This window comes from Oncorhynchus kisutch, linkage group LG19, assembly GCF_002021735.2.
Source record: "Oncorhynchus kisutch isolate 150728-3 linkage group LG19, Okis_V2, whole genome shotgun sequence".
Lineage (NCBI taxonomy): Eukaryota > Metazoa > Chordata > Actinopteri > Salmoniformes > Salmonidae > Oncorhynchus > Oncorhynchus kisutch.
Genome location: NC_034192.2, coordinates 46,349,945 through 46,373,455, shown reverse-complemented (window position 1 = coordinate 46,373,455; position 23,511 = coordinate 46,349,945). Strand labels below are relative to the sequence as shown.

General features: G+C 42.2%; 1 protein-coding gene across 6 annotated transcripts in view; it reads left to right on the top strand.

The window, feature by feature from the left end:
* diaph2 (diaphanous-related formin 2) overlaps window positions 1–23,511 on the top strand; it is a 717,979-nt gene that overhangs the window by 167,417 nt on the left and 527,051 nt on the right. For all 6 annotated transcript variants that reach the window (XM_031797927.1, XM_031797925.1, XM_031797929.1 and 3 more), the window contains 5 exons: window positions 1,314–1,453; window positions 19,746–19,820; window positions 19,934–20,003; window positions 20,762–20,898; window positions 22,708–22,816. In XM_031797927.1, coding sequence (XP_031653787.1) covers window positions 1,314–1,453; window positions 19,746–19,820; window positions 19,934–20,003; window positions 20,762–20,898; window positions 22,708–22,816 — 531 coding nt within the window. The remainder of the gene's footprint in view (window positions 1–1,313; window positions 1,454–19,745; window positions 19,821–19,933; window positions 20,004–20,761; window positions 20,899–22,707; window positions 22,817–23,511) is intronic.

Sequence of the window (23,511 nt, the reverse complement as noted above, 5' to 3'; positions counted from 1 at the left end):
TTTTATAAGGTAAGTTTAATGCTAGCTAGCAACTTACCTTGGCTTACTGCATTCGTGTAACAGTCTCCTTGTGGACTACAACGAGAGAGAGGCAGGTCGTTATTGCGTTGGACTAGTTAACTGTAAGGTTGCAAGATTGAATCCCCCAAGCTGACAAGGTGAAAATCTGTCGTTCTGCCCCTGAACGAGGCAGTTAACCCACCATTCCTAAGCAGTCATTGAAAATAAGAATGTGTTCTTAACTGACTTGCCTAGTTAAATAAAGGTATAATTTTTAAACGGCAAATTGGCGCCCATAAATACCAATTTTCTATTGTTATGAAACCTTGAAATCAGCCCTAATTAATCGGCCATTCCGATTAATCGGACGACCTCTAGTGTATACCGTGCTATTCAGTCATCTAGGCAGGTAAAACAAATTGATCTGAACAGATGGGGGAAAGTCATGACATAACCAGTCTAGGGGGACTGTTTGGACAGGCCCTGTAATATACATGATAGACTCAGTGATTAGTTTTTTGTTTACCCATACACAATTCAGTCACTAGTCCTGGATGCGCCCCTTCCCGCAGTCGTCTTTGACCACAGACATGCTGTTTTAGATATGAGGCATCGACTCATCAGCTATTTCACAGTAGCTCTACAACAGTGAAACCCAATAAAACCACCAGTATTGTGTAGCGGTATGTTCATGCGAGATGAAAGTGTCTGTTTGTCTTTGCCAGCTGCAGGGAGGGTCTGTGCAACATGTGCCAGCCTTTCTTTTAAAGTTCTACACAGGAATCCATTTAGAGGAAGCATGGCCGCTAGTGATCAGCATGCATGTTAGTCGGGAGGGTTGGCAGCTCCCTGTGGGATAGACCTCCGTGTCAGTTCAGCCTTAGCTGATTGAGGGAAGTTAGAACACATCCGGAGCATCCCTATCTCTGTTCCCTATCCCCGTTCCCTATCCCCGTTCCCTATCCCCGTTCCCTATCCCCGTTCCCTATCCCCGTTCATATCCCCGTTCATATCCCTCACTCTGAATACAGTGATGGAAGGCAAAGTTTTGGCTCCTCTTCATGGTAGCACCACTGGGAGGTTGTCAATGACATTACCCTGTTTACCATGTAAATTATGGATCAAATCACTGTGATCCACAATTTCTCTGTGTTTCTATTGTTTTCTTTCTGTTGATCTAGTATTTGTAATACCTTTGGTATGTTCCCCTGTGTTAGGATTGGCAACTATTTTCTGGTTAATGTTCAACAGAGTAATAAGACTACAGTTTCCGTATTATAATAATGAATCTCTTCTGTGCGTTTTTTCTGCAGGGAGGACTGAGGAACAGCAAGCATGAGTGTACACTGTCATCACAAGAGTATGTCCATGAACTGCGCTCTGGCATCAGTGAGGACAAGCTGCTCATCTGCCTGGAGTCCCTTCGTGTCTCTCTCACCAGTAACCCTGTCAGGTATGGTCCTTACTCTCTTACTGACTTAAGTGCAAAGTGCCCATAAATGAACCTCCATTCTGGCCAACCTGTTCCTCTGGTTATGTTCTACCCTCCTCATGGGGGAACATCTACTGACGTTCACTCAATTCTCAGTACAGTTCTGACAAAAAGTTTATGCAGACCTCATTTGCTTCATCTATTGCTGCGTTCACACAGGCAGTCCAATCCTGATATTATTTCCACTAATTGGTCTATTGACCAATCAGACCAATCTCTGAAAAAGATCTGATGTGATTGGTCTAAACACCAATTAGCGGTAAAAATATTAGAATTGGGCTGCCAGTGTGAACACAGAAGAAGTTGGCATCTGCTGGATACCTTCCATTTGCTAATTGGATCTATGTCAGGAGATCTCTTAGGCTCTGATTCACACAGAGCGATGGGCTTGGTTGAACAAGAATAGCCCATAGCATTGCCCATTTAAAACAAGCATAGAGTGGAAGTCCATAGCCTGTCATTCCATCACCACTCTATCCATTAGGTTCTAATAGATAGGAAGTCCCTCTTTTCCACATCAGAAAGCCAGCCATTCTCTGTCTCTGAGACCTTAATAAGCATGGCGGCCCTCACCATAAGATCGAGTGTCTTTAATATCTCTCCGTTTCCCCCATCACCAAGAGTGGCATTCGCTGCCCACAGCCCCCTATTTTTAATCTGTTTTGATAATAGTTAATGTTAAGATAATTCAGTTTTTCTCTGTCCTGTGCCCGTTTATAGCAAGCTTTGATGGTCCTGTCACTCAACCATAATTAGGCCACGGCAACTGCATTGTGAGAGCCTTTTTCCACCCACAAAGTTCTCATCTTCCGTTCTTGTAGATAGGGATGTTCAAATTTAATTTGGTCCCAACAGCCCGGAGGAACCCTCAATGACAGCCGAACACTCTCAATTATTCACCAAGCCCCACTGTCGAAGAGATGTTTTTTAATGCGAATCAATGAATGGTGCATATAAAGTGATTATCAGATGAGTGGCAGATCTTCTTTTATGACCGACCCCCAATCCTCGGAGATGGCCCGGCAGTAGCCCCAGAGGGCCCTTTATTTGTTCTGGGAGATACAGCGGAGGCAATATCCTAGCATTCTAACAGCTTGGAAAACGACTAGGCTTTGGTGTGGTCTCACTGGAAAGATCATGCACACCCACAGAACAACACAACGTGCTCTGCACTCCAAAGCGATTAATAGATTTCTGCAGAAAATTCCCCCGCCCATCTTTCTCACTGTGGCTGAGTAACAGTGTAGCTAGAAACCATAGTTGGAAAAACAAGGTAAACAGCAAAACTTTCTTTTTCTCTTCCTTTGAAAAAATCCAACCAATGATGGATAAATACTCCACCTCAAGGTAACCTCCCAAGTTCTTGCTTTCATTAAGATAAAGACATATTTGTATTGTTTGGCTTTATCTGATAACAGAAAAACTGTTCCCAGACCTGCCTTTGTGCTGTTTACCTTCTGTCTGCCTGCACATTAATCAGGAAATTGGCGTAAATCATTTCTGTTTGAAAGACCCACATAACGCTCCCTTTGCACCTTGCCGAGCTGTAAAGTTCAGCACCGCTAGCTATGAAAATCACACCACTCCTCCTCACACGGCAAAAGGCCAGTTAGTGCCAAGGGGACCGAGGGAGGCCAGGTTCGCCCTCTGGATGTTTTCAAACCGGTGAACTTGTGACCACAGAGGGAGGGAGCGGCGCTCTGCGGCAGCGTCTTGGACGCCCACGGAAGGCCAAGCTTAGCCAGGAGAAAGGCACCCTGGGGTGAGATGGGGGGGGCTGGGAGAAGCACAGCGCTGTTTGAAGCCCACCCCGCTGCTCCTCTTCAGGCCTCTCATTGTTTTACTGAAAGCGAAGGGAGCAGAGGAGGAGATAGAGGGGACATGTTGGCCTCTTGGAGCATAGCGAAGGTTACTCACAATTAATATGAATGCACTTAATTGTCACGGATCACAACACACAGGAAATCAAACTTGCCGGCCTGTGTTCTGATTGCACTATGTTAATGTAACCTTTTCTCTGCCATAGTCGGTGTGCTGGGAACAGCCATGCAAAACACAGCTGCGTAATGCATTGTATTTTTGAATTCCAGTACCTACCACCTGTGGACTACGTAAGGACAGGCTTCATTGCAAGTGCTCTTTCATGGTAGTTAAATTAATTATTAAACTTAAACAAAGGTAGACGCCCATTATCTTGGATGAAATATCCTATGTAAAAAGTACTTTCTGGCCAGGGTAGAATGAACACCTACAAAGTTCCCACCTTGAATATTACACTGCCAAAATGTTATGCGGCTGCTCAGTTGTTGCTTTCAATGACTACCAGCTTAGTGACCTGACCACCAGCTTTGGCTATTTCTGTTGCTCTAACTTGTTGTGAGTTCTTCAGTATAGGGAGGAACATTGCTTGCAGAAAAAATGCAAATCACCCTACAGTTTTGCCATGGGCTCATTACTCACAAGTTCTCCAGTTATTCACTTCTTCTTCTCTCATTTGCCATGGTAGTCAAACTGTATGCCTGTGTTTGAACAACAACATATGTTCCAATGAATTCATTTTAAATTCCTTTGGCGTAAATGATTGCGTTAGTAAATATATATTCCGTATCTATCAGATTGTAATTCTGTGATAGCTCTATTCTATATTTATTAAGGTACTCTTATACAAATGGCTGATATCTACATTTGGAAATGTAGTTGAACACAGGGCACTATGGTGTTTTATCTGTCTATCCATTTTGATAGTGTAGAATGCAGCTCAACTCTCTCCACACTTGCTGATCACTCAGCCCAGTGTAACATACAGCTAACTGCCACAAAGGATGGAAACACTTAAGTAAATGAGGGATACAAAGTATATTGAAAGCAGGTGCTTCTACATGTGTGGTTCCTGAGTTAATTAAGCAATTAAAATCCCATCATGTGTAGGGTCATGTATAAAAATGCTGGACAGGCCATTATTTTGGCCACCATGGCTATGCCCCACATTGGATGACAGTGCCCCCACCAACAGGGCACGAGTGGTCACTGCTGGGTTTGATTAGCATGAAAACTATGTATACCATATGCCATGGCCGTCTGTAAACAGATCTTAACCAAATTGAACACTTATAGGAGATTCTGGAATGGCACCTGAGATAGAGTTTACCACAATCAACAAAACACCAAATGATGGAGTTTCTCATGGAGGAATGGCGTCGCATTCCTACAATGGAGTTCCAGACACATCTATGCCAAGGTGCATCGAAGCTGTTCTGGCTCAATGCCCTATTAACATAATTTATGTTGGTGGTTCCTTTAGTTTGGCAGTTACCTGTATTTTCAGAGACCGTGTGAGAAATGTATATTGCAGTGTGTGATAATAACACAGGGAGAAAGATCAATGCAGCATAATTATTTGACCAGTACAAAATGACCCCGAACCACCACGATAGATCATGAATGCTAAACGCGGCTGTCCAAAAACACTTTGGATGCTTTGTTTTCTTTCGGCTATGTGTTTGAAGAATGATTAAGAAAGTTGCTGTGCTATTCAAACAAGAAACGAAAGACCAATAAGTGGGACTTAGAAATTCATTAAACAACTGCTGTTTGTGGACAGCCAAGTCCCCCCCCCCCCTTCTTTAGTTTGGACATTCACTTCTTCATTTACACTTATCACGACTCTGTCTCTCGCCACTCTCCAATAAGTTGTTTCATTCACTTTTAATCCGCAGACTTGAAGCAAGATGCCAACTCACAGATAATCATGGCATCTTATTTTCCAATGTATGTATGGAGAGTTAATGTGTGGTGGTGTATCTAATGGTGGTAGTTTCTGTTTTTTCACCGATTAATATATATATATTTCTTCTCTGGTGTTGCAGTGTGAGAGAAGTGTCACAGGGCTGGCAGCAGAAGGAATTCAGAAAGCAAAGACGTATTTCTGAACTTTTTTTCACACCCACTCATGCACAAACTCGACAGGCTTTTGTCATGTACATTTATATTTTGCTTGCTCTGCTTCCCACTTCTAAGTTCACTATCTGGGGGTAATTGTCCTCTGGCAGGGTTAGAGCTCACCCCCTCTGAGCTACATACCACTACCTGTCCTGATGCTCCACCAATACCTTCCTAATAAAAGGAAGTAAGAGCGTTCTTAGGTTCTACACAGGGAACACACTGCTTCACACATTCAAAAGCCCGGCTTTGGAGTTCCTCGTGCTAAGCCTTTAATATTACAGTCTGACTCTCTTCAAATCCCAGCAGTGACTTTCATATTGAATTTGCTCGACTTGCTCGACTCAGATCCCCCAGACAGATTTAGACCAAAATTGAACTTGGCTCCAACTTTTCATTATGTGGGAAAATCTTCATAGCATGACTAACATTTTCTCTTGGGCAATTTGGGGGCCTTTGTGTGCAGGCAGCCGTGGATTGCTGCTGACGCTAGGAGTTTTCTCCTCTTCTAGGTCAGGCCTGGAGAGTCAAGATGGAGCATTGTAGTGATCTCACAGCTACTGCCAGGGCGTCTGTGTCTATCGGTCTCGCCAGCTTTACCCCGGCTTAATGCCTGTAGCCACGTGCTCTGGAGGTAACACATAGCTCCGGTAATGGGCTTAATAGTAGCTTTGAAGTGGGGATGCTTCTTTATAGGAGCCACCTCATCAGTCTCCGGTCGGAAGAGAACAAAATGACTGACTGAGAAAACAATTAAACACCCACCAAGTGACTGACTGTAGGAGATGGGTTTTCAGAAAATTCAAACTTCGAAACAAAAACGACCTCCACGAAATGTTGACGTCGGTAGCTGTTTGTTTGTTAAAGAATCCGTGGTGTACATTTCTCTGCAATAACGGCTTTGTCGAAGGTCTTTGCTGAATCCCAGAAGCCAGCTTCTGAAAACTCTAGGAATTTTCTTGACGTTTGGAAAAGAGGCATGTCGAAAATTATAAATACTGTATTCTCCGCTTTCGATTTTAGAGGCCCTCCGCTTTCTAAAAGAGCAGCTATATTCCCAACAGCCGGGGCCTATTGACAAACCTTCATAAAAATTAGGCCGATCTACTGCCCAGCTACCATCAATATAATTACTACAGGTATAATCACAGTTATTGTATGTTCCTCAACTTCTTGACGCTACCTATCCCGTTAGCGGGGTAATTGTCATCAACAACCGCTGAATTGCAGAGCGCCGCATTCAAATAATATTACAAAAAATATTTATATTCATGAAATCACAAGTGTAATATAGCAAAACACAGCTTAGCATTTTGTTAATCCACCTGTCGTGTCAAATATGCTTTACAGCGAAAGCAATCCAAGCGTTTTTAAGTTTATCGATCACGAGATAAACATTATGAACACCTAGCATCAAAGTAGCTTGGTCACGAAAATCTGAAAAGCAATAAAATTAATCGCTTACCTTTGATGATCTTCGGATGTTTTCACTCACAAGTTACACAATAAATGTGCCTTTTGTTCCATAAAGATTATTTTTATATACAAAATACCTCCGTTTGTTTGGCGAGTTATGTTCAGAAATCCACAGGATCGAGCGTTCACTACAACACAGACACAAATTCCAAGTAGTATCGGTAATGTCCACAGAAACATGTCAAACGTTTTTTTATAATCAATCATCAGGTTGTTTTTAAAATATATAATATATAATAATATAATATATCAACCGGCACTGTCTCTTTTTCAGTAGGAGAGGGAGAGTCAATGGCTGCCCCACTGTGTTGCGCAAGCAAAACTCATGCGAACACCCAGCAATCCACCGACGCGATGTTATCTTTCTCTTTCATTAAAAAAATAAAAATAAAAGCCTGAAACTATGTCTAAGACTGTTGACACCTTGAGGAAGCGATAGGGAAGGGAATCTGGTTCATATCCCTTTAAATGGAGCAAAGGCAGGCTATGGAACATGAAGCTTTCAAAATAGAAGCCACTTCCTGGTTTGATTTTGCTTTACTGCAATATCAGTTCTGTTATACTCACAGACAATATTTTGACAGTTTTGGAAACTTTACAGTGTTTTCTAACCTAATCTGTCAACTATATGCATATTCTAGCATATGGGCCTGAGAAACAGGCCATTTACATTGGGAACATTATTTTTCCAAACATAAAAATAGTGTCCCCTAGCTGAAAGAGGTTTAACCAACCTGGTCTCATTAGAATAGAATTGCTGACGTTGAAACATTATTTAGTTGTTATTATTTATTTACGCCACTATAATGACTTAACTGATGACATGTAAACCCACTAAAACACTGTTGAGTGGATGATGGTTTATTGCAACCAGGTTAGCAGTAATTGAAGATCTCTTAGTCTTTTGGATGTGAAGTGTCACCTCAGGCTGAAAGGTTATGGGACATGTAATAACAAGTCAGCACTGTGCTGACGGATGTTTCTGCAGTGATTTTGGGGAGACAGAGTTGCCAGCCCAGTTTGCCAGAGATGCTTTATTAAAGCGAGGGAGAGAGTGTTTTAAACTTTAATTTTTGGCTGTTTATCTCTGTCAATCATCCATAATTGATCCTCTGTATTCACTTTGTGATTCTGGACAGTGTTGTCCACAGCTAAATCAAACTCCACAGTGGTCCAAGTAAGTTGATATATATAGCTTTATGAAATTCCATGTCCTCAAAGGCGTTCAAAAGTATATTTAGCTTTCTCGTATTCCGGTGGCGTATTTGTCTGGAAATATGTTTCCCCAAACTCTTATGGCCAAATGTGTTATAAATAAGACAGAAAGCCATAATATTCATGTCGGCTAGCTTTAGAATGGCCGTGTTTCTCAGTCTATGATGGAGTCTACAAGGACAGAAGAGGACAAGATGGGCATATCACAGACTTTTTGGGTCAAAAGGCCTTTGCTTTCCCAGCTCCTCTCTGGGACATAATGAAAATTAGATTTTTACCATTTTTACCATTACAATCAACTTTGACTTCCTCCGGGAAGTAAGAAAATAAAGTTATCAAAACTTCAACTGTTGGTCCTGAAATAAATTGTGTCCGTTACCATGGGTTTGAAGAGGTCAGTCGGGATTGTCTATGCTGTGGGACTTCACTCTCCAGACTCCAAATGTTATTCTAAACCTTCCTGCACCCCCCTAGGCTTTCTTGAAGCTTTTTTTTTCTTGTCAAGGAGAAATACGTTTTGAAATGAGAAAATAATCTATCTATGGGCCCATGAGGCATGATTTAAATATTGCTCCGTGTTGTTTTTGTAGTTCACACAATTTATATATTTGACTCTCCCCCATTTGTTTTCTGTTATTTTTCTTATAATATCCCAAATGTATGTTTTTTTTTTGTTCACCACATTATCGTAAAGAGTACTACACGCAGGCCTTTTTTGAAACTTTACGATTGACAATGAACTATGCTGAAGAAACCATCTTCACGTTAATGCTTCATGTATATTCCAGTATAACTTTCACACACTCAGAAAAGAGTGGGTTAACTAGGTTAAAACTCTAACGTCGCTGAATTCATTGCAGCCTTTTTCCCCGAAGCAGTTAAGGAGACCAAATATCCAAATCTCCTCAGTGACTGAGGTTAACAGATGGTGTCATAAAATGAAATGGGCGTTCCTCTTAAAATATACCCAGAGGTAGCCATATCTACGGGAGCCCTGGAGTGAGGCATACATAATTCAAATTTGAATTCCATATTGATTTAGTTAGAAATTGTATTTTTGTGCAGCTACAGTTGTGAAGATGGGGAGAGGTATGTCTGTTATAGAAAAATGTTCTGCGTTTTAGACACATCAACTATACTAGTTGTTCAGGCTCTTTTCTTGTCCCATCTTGATTAGTCAGTTAATATGGTCAAGTGCAGCAAAGAAAGACCTAGCATAGCTGCAGCTGGCTCAAAACAGGGCAGCACACCTTGCCCTTAGCTGGACATACAGAACTTACATCAATAACATGCATGATAGTCTTTCATGGTTGAAGGTTGAAGAGAAATGTACTACTTCTCTTAAAGAAACATTTGTGTGTTGAAAATGCCTAACCACTTGTATAATCTATTTCAATACACTTCAAACCGACATACATACCCCATCAATAGGGGTCCAGTGAGTGGTTGGGCTGGCTGGAGACACGGCGATTCAGGCAGCTAGCAGGCTGGGGCTAGCAAAGCTAGCAGAAGGGCCTTATAGGGACGTCTCCATGGAGAAAAGTATGTTTTGGCCTCTGCGTGCGATGACGTCGATAGACCAGTCGTGATGGATTAGTAGTGTTTCGAGTAGCAGAGGGGTCCAAGTCCAATTGGCAAAATAGGTATAGTGGCCCAAGAAATTGGCCGATGGATCTATACAGCTCCCGTACCGGCAGTAGAAGGGGTCCGGGTATTGTAGCCCAGGAGTGGCTGATGGGCCTTGATGGGCCTCTTTTAGCTAGCCGGGAGAAAGGGCCTAGCATGGGCTATCTCCAGGCTAATTGGTGCTTGCTCTGCGACCGACGTTAGCCAGTACTCGAATAGCAGCTAGCTAACTGCGAAGATCCAGGTAAAAATGTCCAGAGCTTGCGGTAGGAATCCGGGGATGTGGAGAGAAAATATGTCCGTTATGCTCTGGTTTGAGTCGCGTTGTACAAACCGGCGAGAGCTTTCCGAGCTAAAGGTTAGCTGATGACCGCTAGCAGTGGTTAGCTTACTAGTGAGCTGGCTAGCTGCTGTTGGGGGATTCCGAATACGAGGTGAATAATACTTTAGAAAAAACAGATCTGCACCACATTGGGTGAGGTGGGTTGCAGGAGAGTGTTTTGAAGTTGAGTTTTAGAAAAAATATAAAAAGATATGCGAAAAAAAAACATGTATACTGGCGGGACACGACAAGACGAGGACAAAAGACATCTGACTGCTACGCCATCTTGGATTGGAAGTACCTTCGTCCATTTGTTTGGGGAGTCTCTCTCATGCCTTTTTGGCATTTTTCTTTAAGCAATGTTTTTTTTTCTGGAGACACTTCCGTAACGCCCAGCTTTGTGAAGTGTACGGCTTAAAGTGGTTCTATGGACAGATACTCCAATCTCCGCTGTGGAGCTTTGCAGATCCTTTAGGGTTATCTTTGGTGTCTTTGTTGCCAATCTGATTAATGCCCTCCTTGCCTGGTCTGTGAGTTTTGGTGGGTGGCCCTCTCTTGACAGGTGTGTTGTGGTGCCATATTCTTTCCATTTTTAATGGATTTAATGGTGCATCGTGGGTTGTTCAACATTTTGGATATTTTTTTATGACCCTACCCTGATCTGTACTACTCCACAGCTTTGTCCCTGACCTATTTGGAGAGCTCCTTCGTCTTCATGGTGCCACTTGCTTGGTGGTGCCCCTTTCTTAATGGTGTTGCAGACTCTGGGGCCTTTCAGAACAGGTGTATATATACTGAGATCATGTGACACTTAGATTGCACTCAAACCTAACCTAATTAATAATCTAATCCTTTCATAATGCATACTTATTTACAAAGCAATTATTATTATTAGATATTCTCACAGAGCATATTTGCCCTAACAACAATTCCACCAAAAATGCCCCGTATGAATTCGGAGGGCATAAATGATTTAATATTAAAGCATTATAACTCTCACTAAAGCCTTCAGTCATACAGAAGTTATACTTAAATTCGAACTGGATTTAACAAAAACAAAATGAAAAGCGCACATTTGTAAATCCAGAGCTTTAAAAGTAATTGGTAAGGAAGATACACATTTTGAAAAGACAGCATTTAGAGGTCAAGACAGCAAGTGTGTTTGCGAGAAAGAGCGAGAGGATCGAAACACACAGTAACGCGTGGAATATAGCAATAAGAATGTCAGTTTAATATGCAGTGCAGATCACCTCTTATTACCCTTCTCAGAGTTTTAAGAATTGTGTGCGTTCTATTATTTGTGACATTGTGGCATTTAAAGCATATTGAAGATAGAAGCAATAGCCTACCCGCGTGTGGTCAACTATTTCAGCACCGTTTCATGCTGCTCTGAGACAAGCATGGGGACTGGTCTTGATAAATGGATTAGATTTTCATTTTCACTGAATCTCCGTTTGGGTATTGGTTAGACTACAGTTAGGGTGTGGACATGTTAGGGTTATTTAGCTCTTATTGTAGTACTGTAGCGAAGGGTTGTGATTTACGTTTTTCTTGGAATAGAAACACCATAATATGAATCAAATTAATTAAGCTACATTTCTTCAAAACAATCCCATATACTATGTTATTACAAAAAAAGGTTGTAAATTCTCTAATACAGCCCATATAACAAAGGTTGTAAATTCTCTAATACAGCCCATATTAAAAAGGTTGTAAATTCTCTAATACAGCCCATATAACAAAGGTTGTAAATTCTCTAATACAGCCCATATAAAAAAGGTTGTAAATTCTCTAGTACAGCCCATATAAAAAAGGTTGTAAATTCTCTAATACAGCCCATATAAAAAAGGTTGTAAATTCTCTAATACAGCCCATATAAAAAAGGTTGTAAATTCTCTAATACAGCCCATATAAAAAAGGTTGTAAATTCTCTAATACAGCCCATATAAAAAAGGTTGTAAATTCTCTAATACAGCCCATATAAAAAAGGTTGTAAATTCTCTAATACAGCCCATATAAAAAAGGTCCAATGCTTTTCAAAGATGCCCTCTGGTGGTCAAACTTGCACTAACTAGCATTAATGGCAACAATGGCTGACACTTAAATAACGTGCCATAGAATTGTGCAGCAGCCTGCAAGGTGTGCCGGAGGAACCACTGTAAGCTACTCAGGAACATTCAATGTCATCTTGGTAAGCAACTCCAGTGTATATTTGGCCTTGCGTTTTAGGTTATTGTCCTGCTGAAAGGTACATTTGCCTCCCAGTGTCTGTTGAAATGCAGACTGAACCACATTTTCCTCTAGGATTTTTCCTGTGCTTAGCTCTATTACGTTACTTTTTATCCTAAAAACTCCCTAGCCCGTGCCGATGACTAGCAATCCCACAACATGATGCAGCCACCATCATGCTTGAAAATATGAAGAGTGGTACTCAGTGATGTTGTATTTGCACCAAATATAAAATTGATTTCTTTGCCACATTTTTTGCAGTTTTACCTTTGTGCCTTAGGATGGAAGAACGAAATTGTAGTTACTCCTCAATACTAACCTAAATGACAGAGTGAAAAGAAGGAAGCCTGTTCAGAATACAAATATTTCAAAATGTGCGTCCTGTTTGCAATATCACAACCATTAAGCTCTGTAACTGTTTTAAAGTCATCATTGTCCTCATGGTGATATCCCTGAGCAGTTTCCTTCCTCTTCTGCAAATGAGTTAGTAAGGACACCTGTATCTTTGTAGTGACTGGGTGTATTAATACATTATCCAAAGTGTAATGAATAACTTCACCATGTTCAAAGAAATATTCAATGTCTGCTTTAAAAAAAAAACCCGCATGTCTACCAATAGCTGCCCTTCTTTGCGAGGCATTGGAAAACCTTCCTTGTCTTTGTGGTTGAATCTGTGTTTGAAATTCATTGCTGAACGGAGGGACCTTAGAGATAATTGTAGGTTTGGGGTACAGAGAGGAGGTAGTCATTCAAAAATCATGTTAAACACTATTATTGCACACAGTGAGTCCATGCAACTTATTATGTGACTTAAGAGCCTTTTTACTCCTGAACTTATTTAGGTTTGCCATAACAAAACGGGTTGAATACGTAATGACTCAAGACATTTCAGTTTTTCATTTTTAATTAATTTGTAAAAATGTCTAAAAGCATAATTCCAATTTGACATTATTGGGTATTGTGTGTAGGCCAGTAACAATACATCTAAAATGTATACATTTTAAATTCAGGCTGTGACACAACAAAATGTGTGAAAAATCAGTGTGAATACTTTCTGAAGGCAAAATAGCTGCTGCATGTCCAGTAGCTAATGGGGATCCTAATGGACTAAACTAAACGGGGGGATAATTTACATTCTATTGCTCTACATCCATAGCTTTTGCAATTTCAACAACTTCCTTTTCCTTTTTTTGTCAACACCCAATGGTGTATTATGGATAGGTCACAATTTGCAGTTCTGTTAGTAAGAACACAATCAAGGTGTCAGTGTCAATATCTTCTTTAACAGGAAGTGGTGGTTGGATATGCCACATTAAATGTTATTGAGTTTCTATTTACAGTAAGTTTCAATATATTTCTATGGATGTTGTCATGTTGCCCACACATGTGTTTCCTGAAAATCAGGCGACCTAATTGTTCCTCTGTAAAATGACAGTTCACAGCGGTCTGCTGTTAGGGGCAGTGGAACACCAGCTAGATAGAGAGAGACAATATGTGAGTTAACTGTTCGCAGTCCCTCAAGAACTACTGCTGTGGTGGAATCCACAAAGAGGAAAAAAGATTAAATACATGAAGAAAGAATACAACTATTTATTTCAGGCCTATGACTTGAATGATTAATTAACTCATCTCTTTGCACAGATATTCTAGTATTAGAATGAGGAAGGTGGCACTGACTGATTTCTTTCCTGGCTGTCATGATGAAAAGAGAGCATCTCACTAGGGGGTGAGGCATCTGTGGATGTGCAGGTCCTATACTGCTTACCATATCAAACCGTGGCATTCCTCCACAGAGGTATAGCTCCATACAACCCCTATTTCAATTAACGGGCACGATAAATTATGACATTTTGATAAATGTCGTCTATCCTCGGTGCTGGAGGGGTCCAACGCATCAACGGGGGCACACGGCCTGCCGTCCAGGACATTTACAGCCACCCGAGCCACGGCCTGTACCATCTAGAAGGCGGAGACAGTACAGTTGAATCAATGCTGGGACCAAGAGACTGAAAAACAGCTTCTATCTCCAGGCCATTAGACTGTTAAACAGTCATCACTAGCCAGCCTCCACCCAGTACCCTGCCCTGAACTTAGTCACTGTTACTAGCCGGCTACCACCCTGTATTCTACCCTGCACCTTAGAGACTGCTGCCCTATGTACATGGTTATTGAACATTGGTCACTTTAATAATGTTTACATACTGTTTTACCCACTTCATATGTATATACTGTATTCTATTCATGGCTCATCCTATATAACTACTGCTGTACACACCTTTTCTATTCATATATTGTCCATAAGGTCTATACACACCACACCAACATTTACATACACTATATATACAAAGTATGTGGACACCCCTTCAAAGCAGTGGATTCTGCTATTTCATGGCTGACAGGTGTCTAAAATCGAGCACATTGCCATGCAATCTCCATAGACAATCATTCACCGGAGAATGGCCTGACTGACAAGTCATTTCGTTAAATAGCTGCCTGGTCAACTGTAAGTGCTGTTATTGTGAAGTGGAAACATCTATGAGCAACAATAGCTCAGCCTACGAAGTGGTAGGTCACACAAGCTCATAGAACGGGAACGCAGAGTCCTGAAGTGCGTAAAATCGTCTGTCCTCGGTTGCAACACTCACTACCGAGTTCCAAACTGCCTCTGGAAGCAATGTCAACAGAATAACTGTTCGTCGGGAGCTTCATGAAATTAGTTTCCATAGCCGAGCAGCCGCACACAAGCCTAAGATCACCATGCGCAATGCCAATGGCGTCGGCTGGAGTGGTGTAAACCTCGCCACCATCGGACTCTGGAGTACCATCTGGGTTTGGCGGATGCCAGGAGAACGCTACATGCCCTAATACATAGTGCCACCTGTAGAGTTTTGTGGAGGAGGAATAATGGTCTGATGCTGTTTTTCATGGTACAGGCCCCTTAGTTCCAGTTAAGGGAAATCTTAACGCTACAGCATATGACATTCTAGACGATTCTATGCTTCCAACTTTGTGGCCACAGTTTGGGGAAGGCCCTTTCCTGTTCCAGCTTGACAATGCCCCGTGCACAAAGCGAGGTTCCATCAGAATGGTTTAGATCGGGGTGGAAGAACTTGACTGGCCTGCACAGAGCCCTGACCTCAACCCCATCAAACACCTTTGGAATTAATTGGAACACCGACTGCAAGCCAGGCCCGACCTCACTAATGCTTTTGTGGCTGAATGGAAGCAAGTTCCAGCAGAAATGTTCCAACATCTAGTGGAAAGCCTTCCCAGAAGAGTGGATGCCGTTATAGCAGCAAAGGGGGCGGGGGGGGGGGACAACTCCATATTAATAGCCATGATTTTGGAATGAGATTTTCAAAATTGCATTGCTCGTTCTGATATTTCTTAATTCCTTTCTTTTAATTTTGGGGATTTGTGTGTATTGTTTTGTATTGTTAGGTATTACTTCACTGTTGGAGCTAGATGTTATCACAGGTGCAGCATTTCACTGCACCTGTAATAACATCTTTAAAATATGTGTAAGCGACCAATAAAATGTGATGTGATTTGTTGCCACTTTCTCTCTCTCTCGCCTCTTTCTCTCTCGCCACTTTCTCTCTCTCTCGCCTCTCTCTCTCTCTTGCCTTTCTCTCATTTCTTGCCTCTCTATCTCTCCTCTCTCGCTAGGAAGGTTAATGTGCCTGTGTGGTCAGTCACATAGCCACTCCACCGTCGCCTGGTGCTGTCCACTCTCCCCTGTGCTGAAATTAGCCATGCATTTCTACAGGGTTTCTACAGGGTTTTGACAGTGGTTTCTACAGGGTACGGGCGCTCCCATTGTCACTGTGTTCAAAGGTGGGTGGGCCAGACACCTGGCGGAGAATGCAAGAGATCCCATTTATGTCCCGTCATCAAAACTGATCTGCTGGAGAGGACAGAAGAGGCAGGGGAGTACAAGTATACAACTTCATTAGAGAGGTGTGTGTGTGTGTGGTCGTGACAGCTGAGCACTTCAATCCACTCATAATGGAAGAAACAACCACGTGAAAAGAGTGGTGGTGCTTCTCAAATGGCACCCTGATCTCTAACACACAATGCCATCTCTGTGTTACCCTTCCCTCTTCATTCTTTCCATCATTGCCTATTGAGATCACAACTTTCTATTTGAGTCAAATGCTTCTAGGTATTTCATATTTTGACCTTCTCCTTCCTGGTTTGTATTGTGTAATATGCCTGATGCCTAGAGGACAGAGGAGACATACAGGAAGTCGAGGTCAGAAAGTGGAAAGGCTAGGCCATTCATTAAGTCCTATTCACAAAGATGTCTGTATTTTTACTCATTAATAAGCTACTCGTCACTCTTTTCTTGCTATTGCAAAGGTCATAACCTTTCTGAGAACCAATTGTTTGAGGATACTGACGTCTGCTTTATATAAGCTATAACAGCGTCTGAAAGGATAAATGCTAATTTCATCATTCCTGAGAATGTGAACTAAATACCTTCTGTCTGACCAAAGAGCAAAATGGAGATGTTGCGTGCTAACTGCAGTCATTGGTATACAGTATTTTCTTGTTACCACTATGACTGATTTGCTTCATAGTATTTATACAATATATAACTATGCAGAGTAGAACCTTGTGTGTAATTAAAATATAATGCAATTGTTTTGGATGATATTCCAATGTTATATATGTGTGGGTGTTTGACATTCTCATTGGGCATGCTATTCTGGTTCCTTCAGTAAGTCATTGCATTGATTGGGAGGAAATGCTTATGGCCTTCAGAATGCAGAATCACAAGGCTGGCAGCCTGCCGGTGCTCAGGTTCAGGTTATAATGTCGAGAGCAATTTGTTGCTAAGAGCACAAGTTCTCAAGTGGAATACAGCAGTGCTGAATAGGTCAGGAGTGGCAGAGTGGGACAGCGGTATGGCTTAGCCCGTAATCCAATATGAAAGATATTGCTCTCTCACACAGAGCTCTCAATAACATAATACTCCCCGACGCCTGTCCCAACGAAATAACACAACAAGAATGAACAATGTTGGGCCACTGGCTGAAATCAATGTGCATAAAAGGCATCACAGGACAGGCCAGCTGGTTGGTCAGACAGACTGAATGCGTGTCAGATTCCACAGAACAATTCCGTTCGGTCTGTTGCTGTGGCTGGTCAACACAAGCAAAGCATTTTCTCCAGCAGCAGTGACGTTTCCCATCCCAAATCTGCTTGTAGGAATATGATTAACACGACTCGCCAAACACATTCAACAACCTATATGGTATACTTGATAGTGACCCACAAAGGCAGCTAATTGTTTCATTTCGTGAGCTACATGGTGACTGCAAAGGTCAGATGTATACGTTTCCATTTGGGACTGTGACGTCTTATATAATTTTGTTTTTTGTGGCACTTAACATAAATACAACATAATCAAACCTGCAGAAATAGTACACATAACATTGGTCCGCCCCTAAGGCAAACCATGCCTTTATCATTAACCTGCGGAATGTACATGATTGTGGAAAGTAACACGATTTGATGCCACTTAACTGCAAGATTATTTCCATCAATTGCTCATGAACAAGTTCCACCCCAATTTAATGAGATCCTGATGCATGCCACAAATTGAGGGAGGAGGAAGCTGAAAGGGAAGAGCATCCTATTTGGCTACTGTGCTGTTGCGTCTTTGACAGACCGATGGACCGACAGACGGATTGGCAACATCGACAGAGAGACATACAGACAGATAGACCTAACTTCACTATCTATCCACTTCAGGCACCTCCAAACGAAAGCTGCTTGATTTCCCAGCAGTGAAAAGATAGCCGCCTCAGAACAATAAAAGCTTGTCATAACATGCTAGGGACGGGATGCGTCTTCAACTTCAGCTTTCATCTATCAGTGTTGTCTGTGGAATAGCGCTGCTTTGCTTTGTTTACTTTCCATCTTGTTGAAGAAGAGGTCGTGTTGAGACACCGGTTATTTCAACCACATGGATTGTGTCATATCACTGTCCAGCATATCAGGCCTGGCTGGGTGACCTTTAATCCGCCTGAGATACAAACTTGTTCACCCAATGGATCTAATTTGGGTGTCATGGCAGCTTTAGCTGTTTTGCACTCCAAGACATTGTACACAACCACCTGGTATTTGTGCCTTGGATCTCAGGTTACACAGCGCACCGTGTAATAATCAGAATATCTCTCCACAAATATTGGCTTCATTTCCCCTAGCTCTCGCATAAGCCCTACAGTGGCGAATCGGCGAGCATAAACAAAATGATTGTGGATTTACCGAATTGTGCTCCGTCAACCATGTCGCCTCTTTCCCTCTTTTGTTGTCTCACATCGCTCATTTGTTCCTACTCTATGTATTGATGTCGGCTGTCATAAACAGCAGTGTGATTGTGCTCTACATTGAGTCGGGCTAGATTGATTCCCCGAGATCTCATTTTTGTTATTGGGGCTTAGCTAACTGTGTTTGCATGCAATGAGCTGCCTGACGCAACCTCTTCGGTAAACAGACAGTTATACATTTTGAACATTATGCTGTTTGGTTTTATTAACAAAGCAGATCATTATACTGTACATCATAGTGGTAATAATGTGCAAATTGGGTTGGGCTTGGCTTGGTAATGCATTTTGAGGAATGGTTTCGGAGGGCTTTGGTAGTCTTAATAATTCTCCATTTATTCTGTTGCAAATAGCTACCGCACTTCACCTTGGCAGAGCCGCCTTGGGCAGTACGCATTGGCCCTAATCGAGGGTCTAATCCAACTCAATACAAATTACATTAATATGCATGCTATTATTGCTTTGAATCGTTATCAAAAAGGCGGAATAAATCATTGAATTATGACCCTTTAGCGCAAAAAAATGCTCAATGCGTTTTGTTTTATTGACAGTCTGGCTAATGTCATCTGGCTGTGATTGGGGGGTCGGCCCCTGCCCCCATCGCTGACAAACAGTCTCATCTGCACTGGATCATTTGCTGTCTCCAGATACGTTTGTGGTTTATAGCCAATTATCTCCTGCGATCCATTATCGATTACAGTGTTATCTTTCTTGCATTGCTTAATCTTTTGGCGTTGCTACAGCAGGCTGTGTGGGGCCTAGAAGAACACTGCTAGAACACAGGAGCAGGACATAGGATGGAAGATTCTTCCTTTGCCTGTAAATTAATGTGATACACATTCTAGCATTTAGTGTTACAAAAAAGAGGGCCGTGTTGATTTTCGATGCCACGTCTCATGAATAGATTCTCCAAAGAAATAACCAGGAAAAATAGAGAGAATGATTTTCTCCATATCCAATCATATTGTGGAGAGGATTTTTTTTCCCTCAGAGACAATGAAACCAATAACTTTTGTGTGTTATTTTGATGTGTGATTTGACATCTGTTGGTCTGGAACGGGACCATGTATGTTGTCTGACTTTTCTGACAGATTTTTCTTCTGTTTCCTAGCTGGGTGAACAACTTTGGCCATGAAGGACTGGGCCTCCTCTTGGATGCATTGGATAAGTTGCTGGATAAGAAACAGTAAGTATCTCACATTACAATGACTTCTCGTCTCTCAATACGCCCTCAATATTGTCTAAATGTATTCTTCTCTGCCGTATTCTCATCCCTGTCCTTTCGCCTGTCTTTTTCAGGCCAGAAAGTATAGACAAAAGGAACCAGCACAAGCTGATCCAGTGTCTCAAGGCCTTCATGAACAATAAGGTTTGTACGGGTTGGGTTGGTCCAAGGCCTTCATGAACAATACGGTTTGTACGAGTTGGGTTGTTCCAAGGCTTTCATTTAAAAAAGTTTCACGTTCAGCAGTTTTTCTCGATTCTTCAATGTTTTCAGAAAGCCATATATCAGGATTCAATTGGCACCCAACGTGGGCCCTCAACCACTTGAACAATCATTGTAATCCTTTATTCCGCCTGTTATATCGACTCAATTTAATTTGAGGAGGGAAGAGAAGGACAGTACAGTGTACAAGTGGTTCTGTATTCACCCTGAAGTGCTACAAACCAGAGACTGAATTTTATATAGTTTCAATGACTAAATTTCAATGGCAAAACTATTCACATTGAAAGAGTGGTAGAAATGAAATTAATGAAAAGTGGTATTACTTTGTACCGAGTAGGTATTCTTCTCAAAATCCTGTATGGTGAAACCAGTTTGGCCGTTTTTCCTATCTAAAATGGATGGACTGTGACGATAGCTATTATGGACAAGTAAAGCGGAGCTAATTCAACCCATTGTCATCAAGTATTTCATTATTCTTTTTTGGGAAGCAGCACTGTCTCATCTTTGGAAAGTGAGGATGGATGAGCTATTGATATTGCTACCCTTTAACAAAATCCCAATATGTGTTCAAGTATACTTGAGTCCAAGATATATTTAAAGTTAGGGAAGGACTATGAGTATTTGTCCCCACAGTTCTGGCCTGAATTGGCTCAATTCATCATCTCCATTTTCCCTTGCAGTATGGACTGCAAAGGATTCTGGGAGATGAGCGAAGCTTGCATCTCCTGGCCAGGGCCATTGACCCAAAACAGACCAGTATGATGACAGAGATTGTCAAGATCCTCTCAGCTATCTGCATCATTGGAGAGGAAAACATGTAAGTTCACCGCAACATTCAACACTAATCTACCATTATAATATCCTCAATTTCACACTTCTCTCAGTGCCAGCCATGGTCTTCATCCCCACTTCTCCCCCCTAGCAACCCTCATTTCTATAATCACATTAAGGAAGTAGATTTGTAGACAACCTGTCACTGGCCCTAACACACTACATTCTGTGCATTCATGTTACATTTGCAGCGAGGGCTTTGAGATGTACCAGAGCTCCGTCCGTTAACATGTTCTGATTTAGCAGTTTGGGCTGTGTAATGTAATTCAGTGCTCAGTGTTGTTGGCCATGAACACACAGTTTGGCTGACAGATTATACATTGAATCCAGGGGAGATCTTTTGTATTGAGCTGGACTAAAATAACAACGAGACTTCAAAGTAGTTCTGCATGCAGCGGAGGAAAATAAACAAATGGACAAATACGAGAATCTAGTTAAAACTGTTATATATCAGTTTTATATATTTATATATTTATATATATTATATATCAGCCCCTGCCGAATGTCTCTGTGTGACCGTGGTTTTGGCCCCTGCTATGTTTAATCTAGGAATGTAAAATTACTCGCCTGAAATTAATCTTCTAGTGCTAACTAAGCTGCCGTCATACTCAATTTCCAATATACTTAAAGAAAAACACAGACACACATACATGTGCATGCTTAAACAGCCCTGTTTAAGCATGCACAGCTGATTGACAGGAAATAGAGCTGAGGCCTCACTTTACGGAAAAAAAAGTCAAGGGTTGGGTGGTGCTGGGTCGGTAGTTTCCTCCGCATCTTCCCTCTCTTTGCTCCTCTGCCAGACTATTTTGGAGCGAGGGGGGAGATCACAGGCATGGCTCGGTCGTGAGCCATCCTCCCTCCCTGAGGACCCATGAACACTTCACCGCCCTGGATGGCAAAGTGGAGAGAAACAGAAAAAAGAATGTGCTGAAAAAGAAATATAAAACAAGAGCTCTCGCGATCCCTCCCTCCCTCCCTCCCTCCCTCCCTCCCTCCCTCCCTCCCTCCCTCCCTCCCTCCCTCCCTCCCTCCCTCCCTCCCTCCCTCCCTCCCTCCCTCCCTCCCTCCCTCCCTCCCTCCCTCCCTCCCTCCCTCCCTCCCTCCCTCCCTCCCCTCTTTCTTTCTTTCGGATGTGCTTCTCCTGTGTATAGAAGATAAAAGCTTGACAGCAAACCATTTCCAACCCCGATGAGAGAGGAACCGACGACTGATGGCGTGATAAAGCTCATCCAGATAAAGAAGGGGCTCGCCGTCCAAAAAGTTTTGTTTGCTGTTTACTAAAGTGGCTATTTAAACTGTCTTCACCTACATGTGTTGCAGCCCCTTTGTTCAGGCGCATAGCAGTGTGAGGCCTTCGTTTGAAATTGCCCAAATCACTATTCAGCAAAGTTGCCGTGAGCCCTTGTAAACGGTCTAATTTGCTTTCACAACAATGTGTTTTTATAAAGTAGTCCTGTAGCCTTCTCCCTGCAATAAATTGCCCCTGCCTTGGCATCACAAATGGCATTTTTATTATGAATAGCTTTTACAATAGATAACATCAGCTATAAAGGCTTTCTCTGAACATTACCAGAGCAATGAACACTAAAGCAGATCAATTGGATACCTATAATGCACGGGGTTGCAAACAAAGACTCAGGCCAGACCATTTGTCTTGGGTCCCCATAGAACGTCCCTGACCAAGACAAGGGGACAGATGAGATGATATGTGAGATGGAGGTGTGAGTAAATGTCCTGGTGGTAGGGCGATAAAGGCGTTTGTTGACTTTTCAGTCTTTTTGTTTTCTCTCAGCCTGGATAAGATCCTGGCTGCCATGACGATTGCAGCGGAGAGGAATAACAAGGAGAGATTTGCTCCGATAGTGGAGGGACTGGAGAATCACGAGGCCCAACAGCTCCAGGTCAGCATTTTACAACCTCTTTTGGACAGACACACACACAGTCACAAACTCGCATTTTGTGCAAATCCCATTGACAACCGTGTGTGATTTACGTGTGACATTGTGTCATGTATACCTTTCTCACGTCTTTCCATAAGAACCTCCATAAATATCCACTTCCATCCACAACACTCTTTCAACCTGCCCCTTACGGAGTAGCCCATGGTGAGATGACTGTGTTATTTCAATGCTAGTCTGCTTGGATTTGAGTCATACATCAATATTCTGTTTATCAACTCTTCCAAGTTTTATCTATGACCTCAACCTGTAGGCCTCTGAGACAAGTTGTGGAAAGAAACATATTTTTAAGCTCACATTTATGCACATCACACATAACAAAGTCAAATCATTCGAGTCTGCCATGTCATGTGCAATGGAGAGAACTCGGCTCTAGTCAGTGTCATTCTCACAAATGGCCTCTTGGCTTGGAGCCGGTGTTTGACGCGGAGGGACAGGTTGAAATTGACAGTTCTGTCACTCAGGGGTCTACTGTACCTCAGCCCCTGTCGACGGGTACACACATTTAATCTCCCTTGCCCTCCTTGCTTTGTGTCTGCTTGTCAACCTCTGGCACCTAAGCTGTTTGATGGGAGTCGACCAAGGGTTCTTTCTCCTGGCCTAATCAACACCACCTGCTTCACTAGAGGAGCTCTACC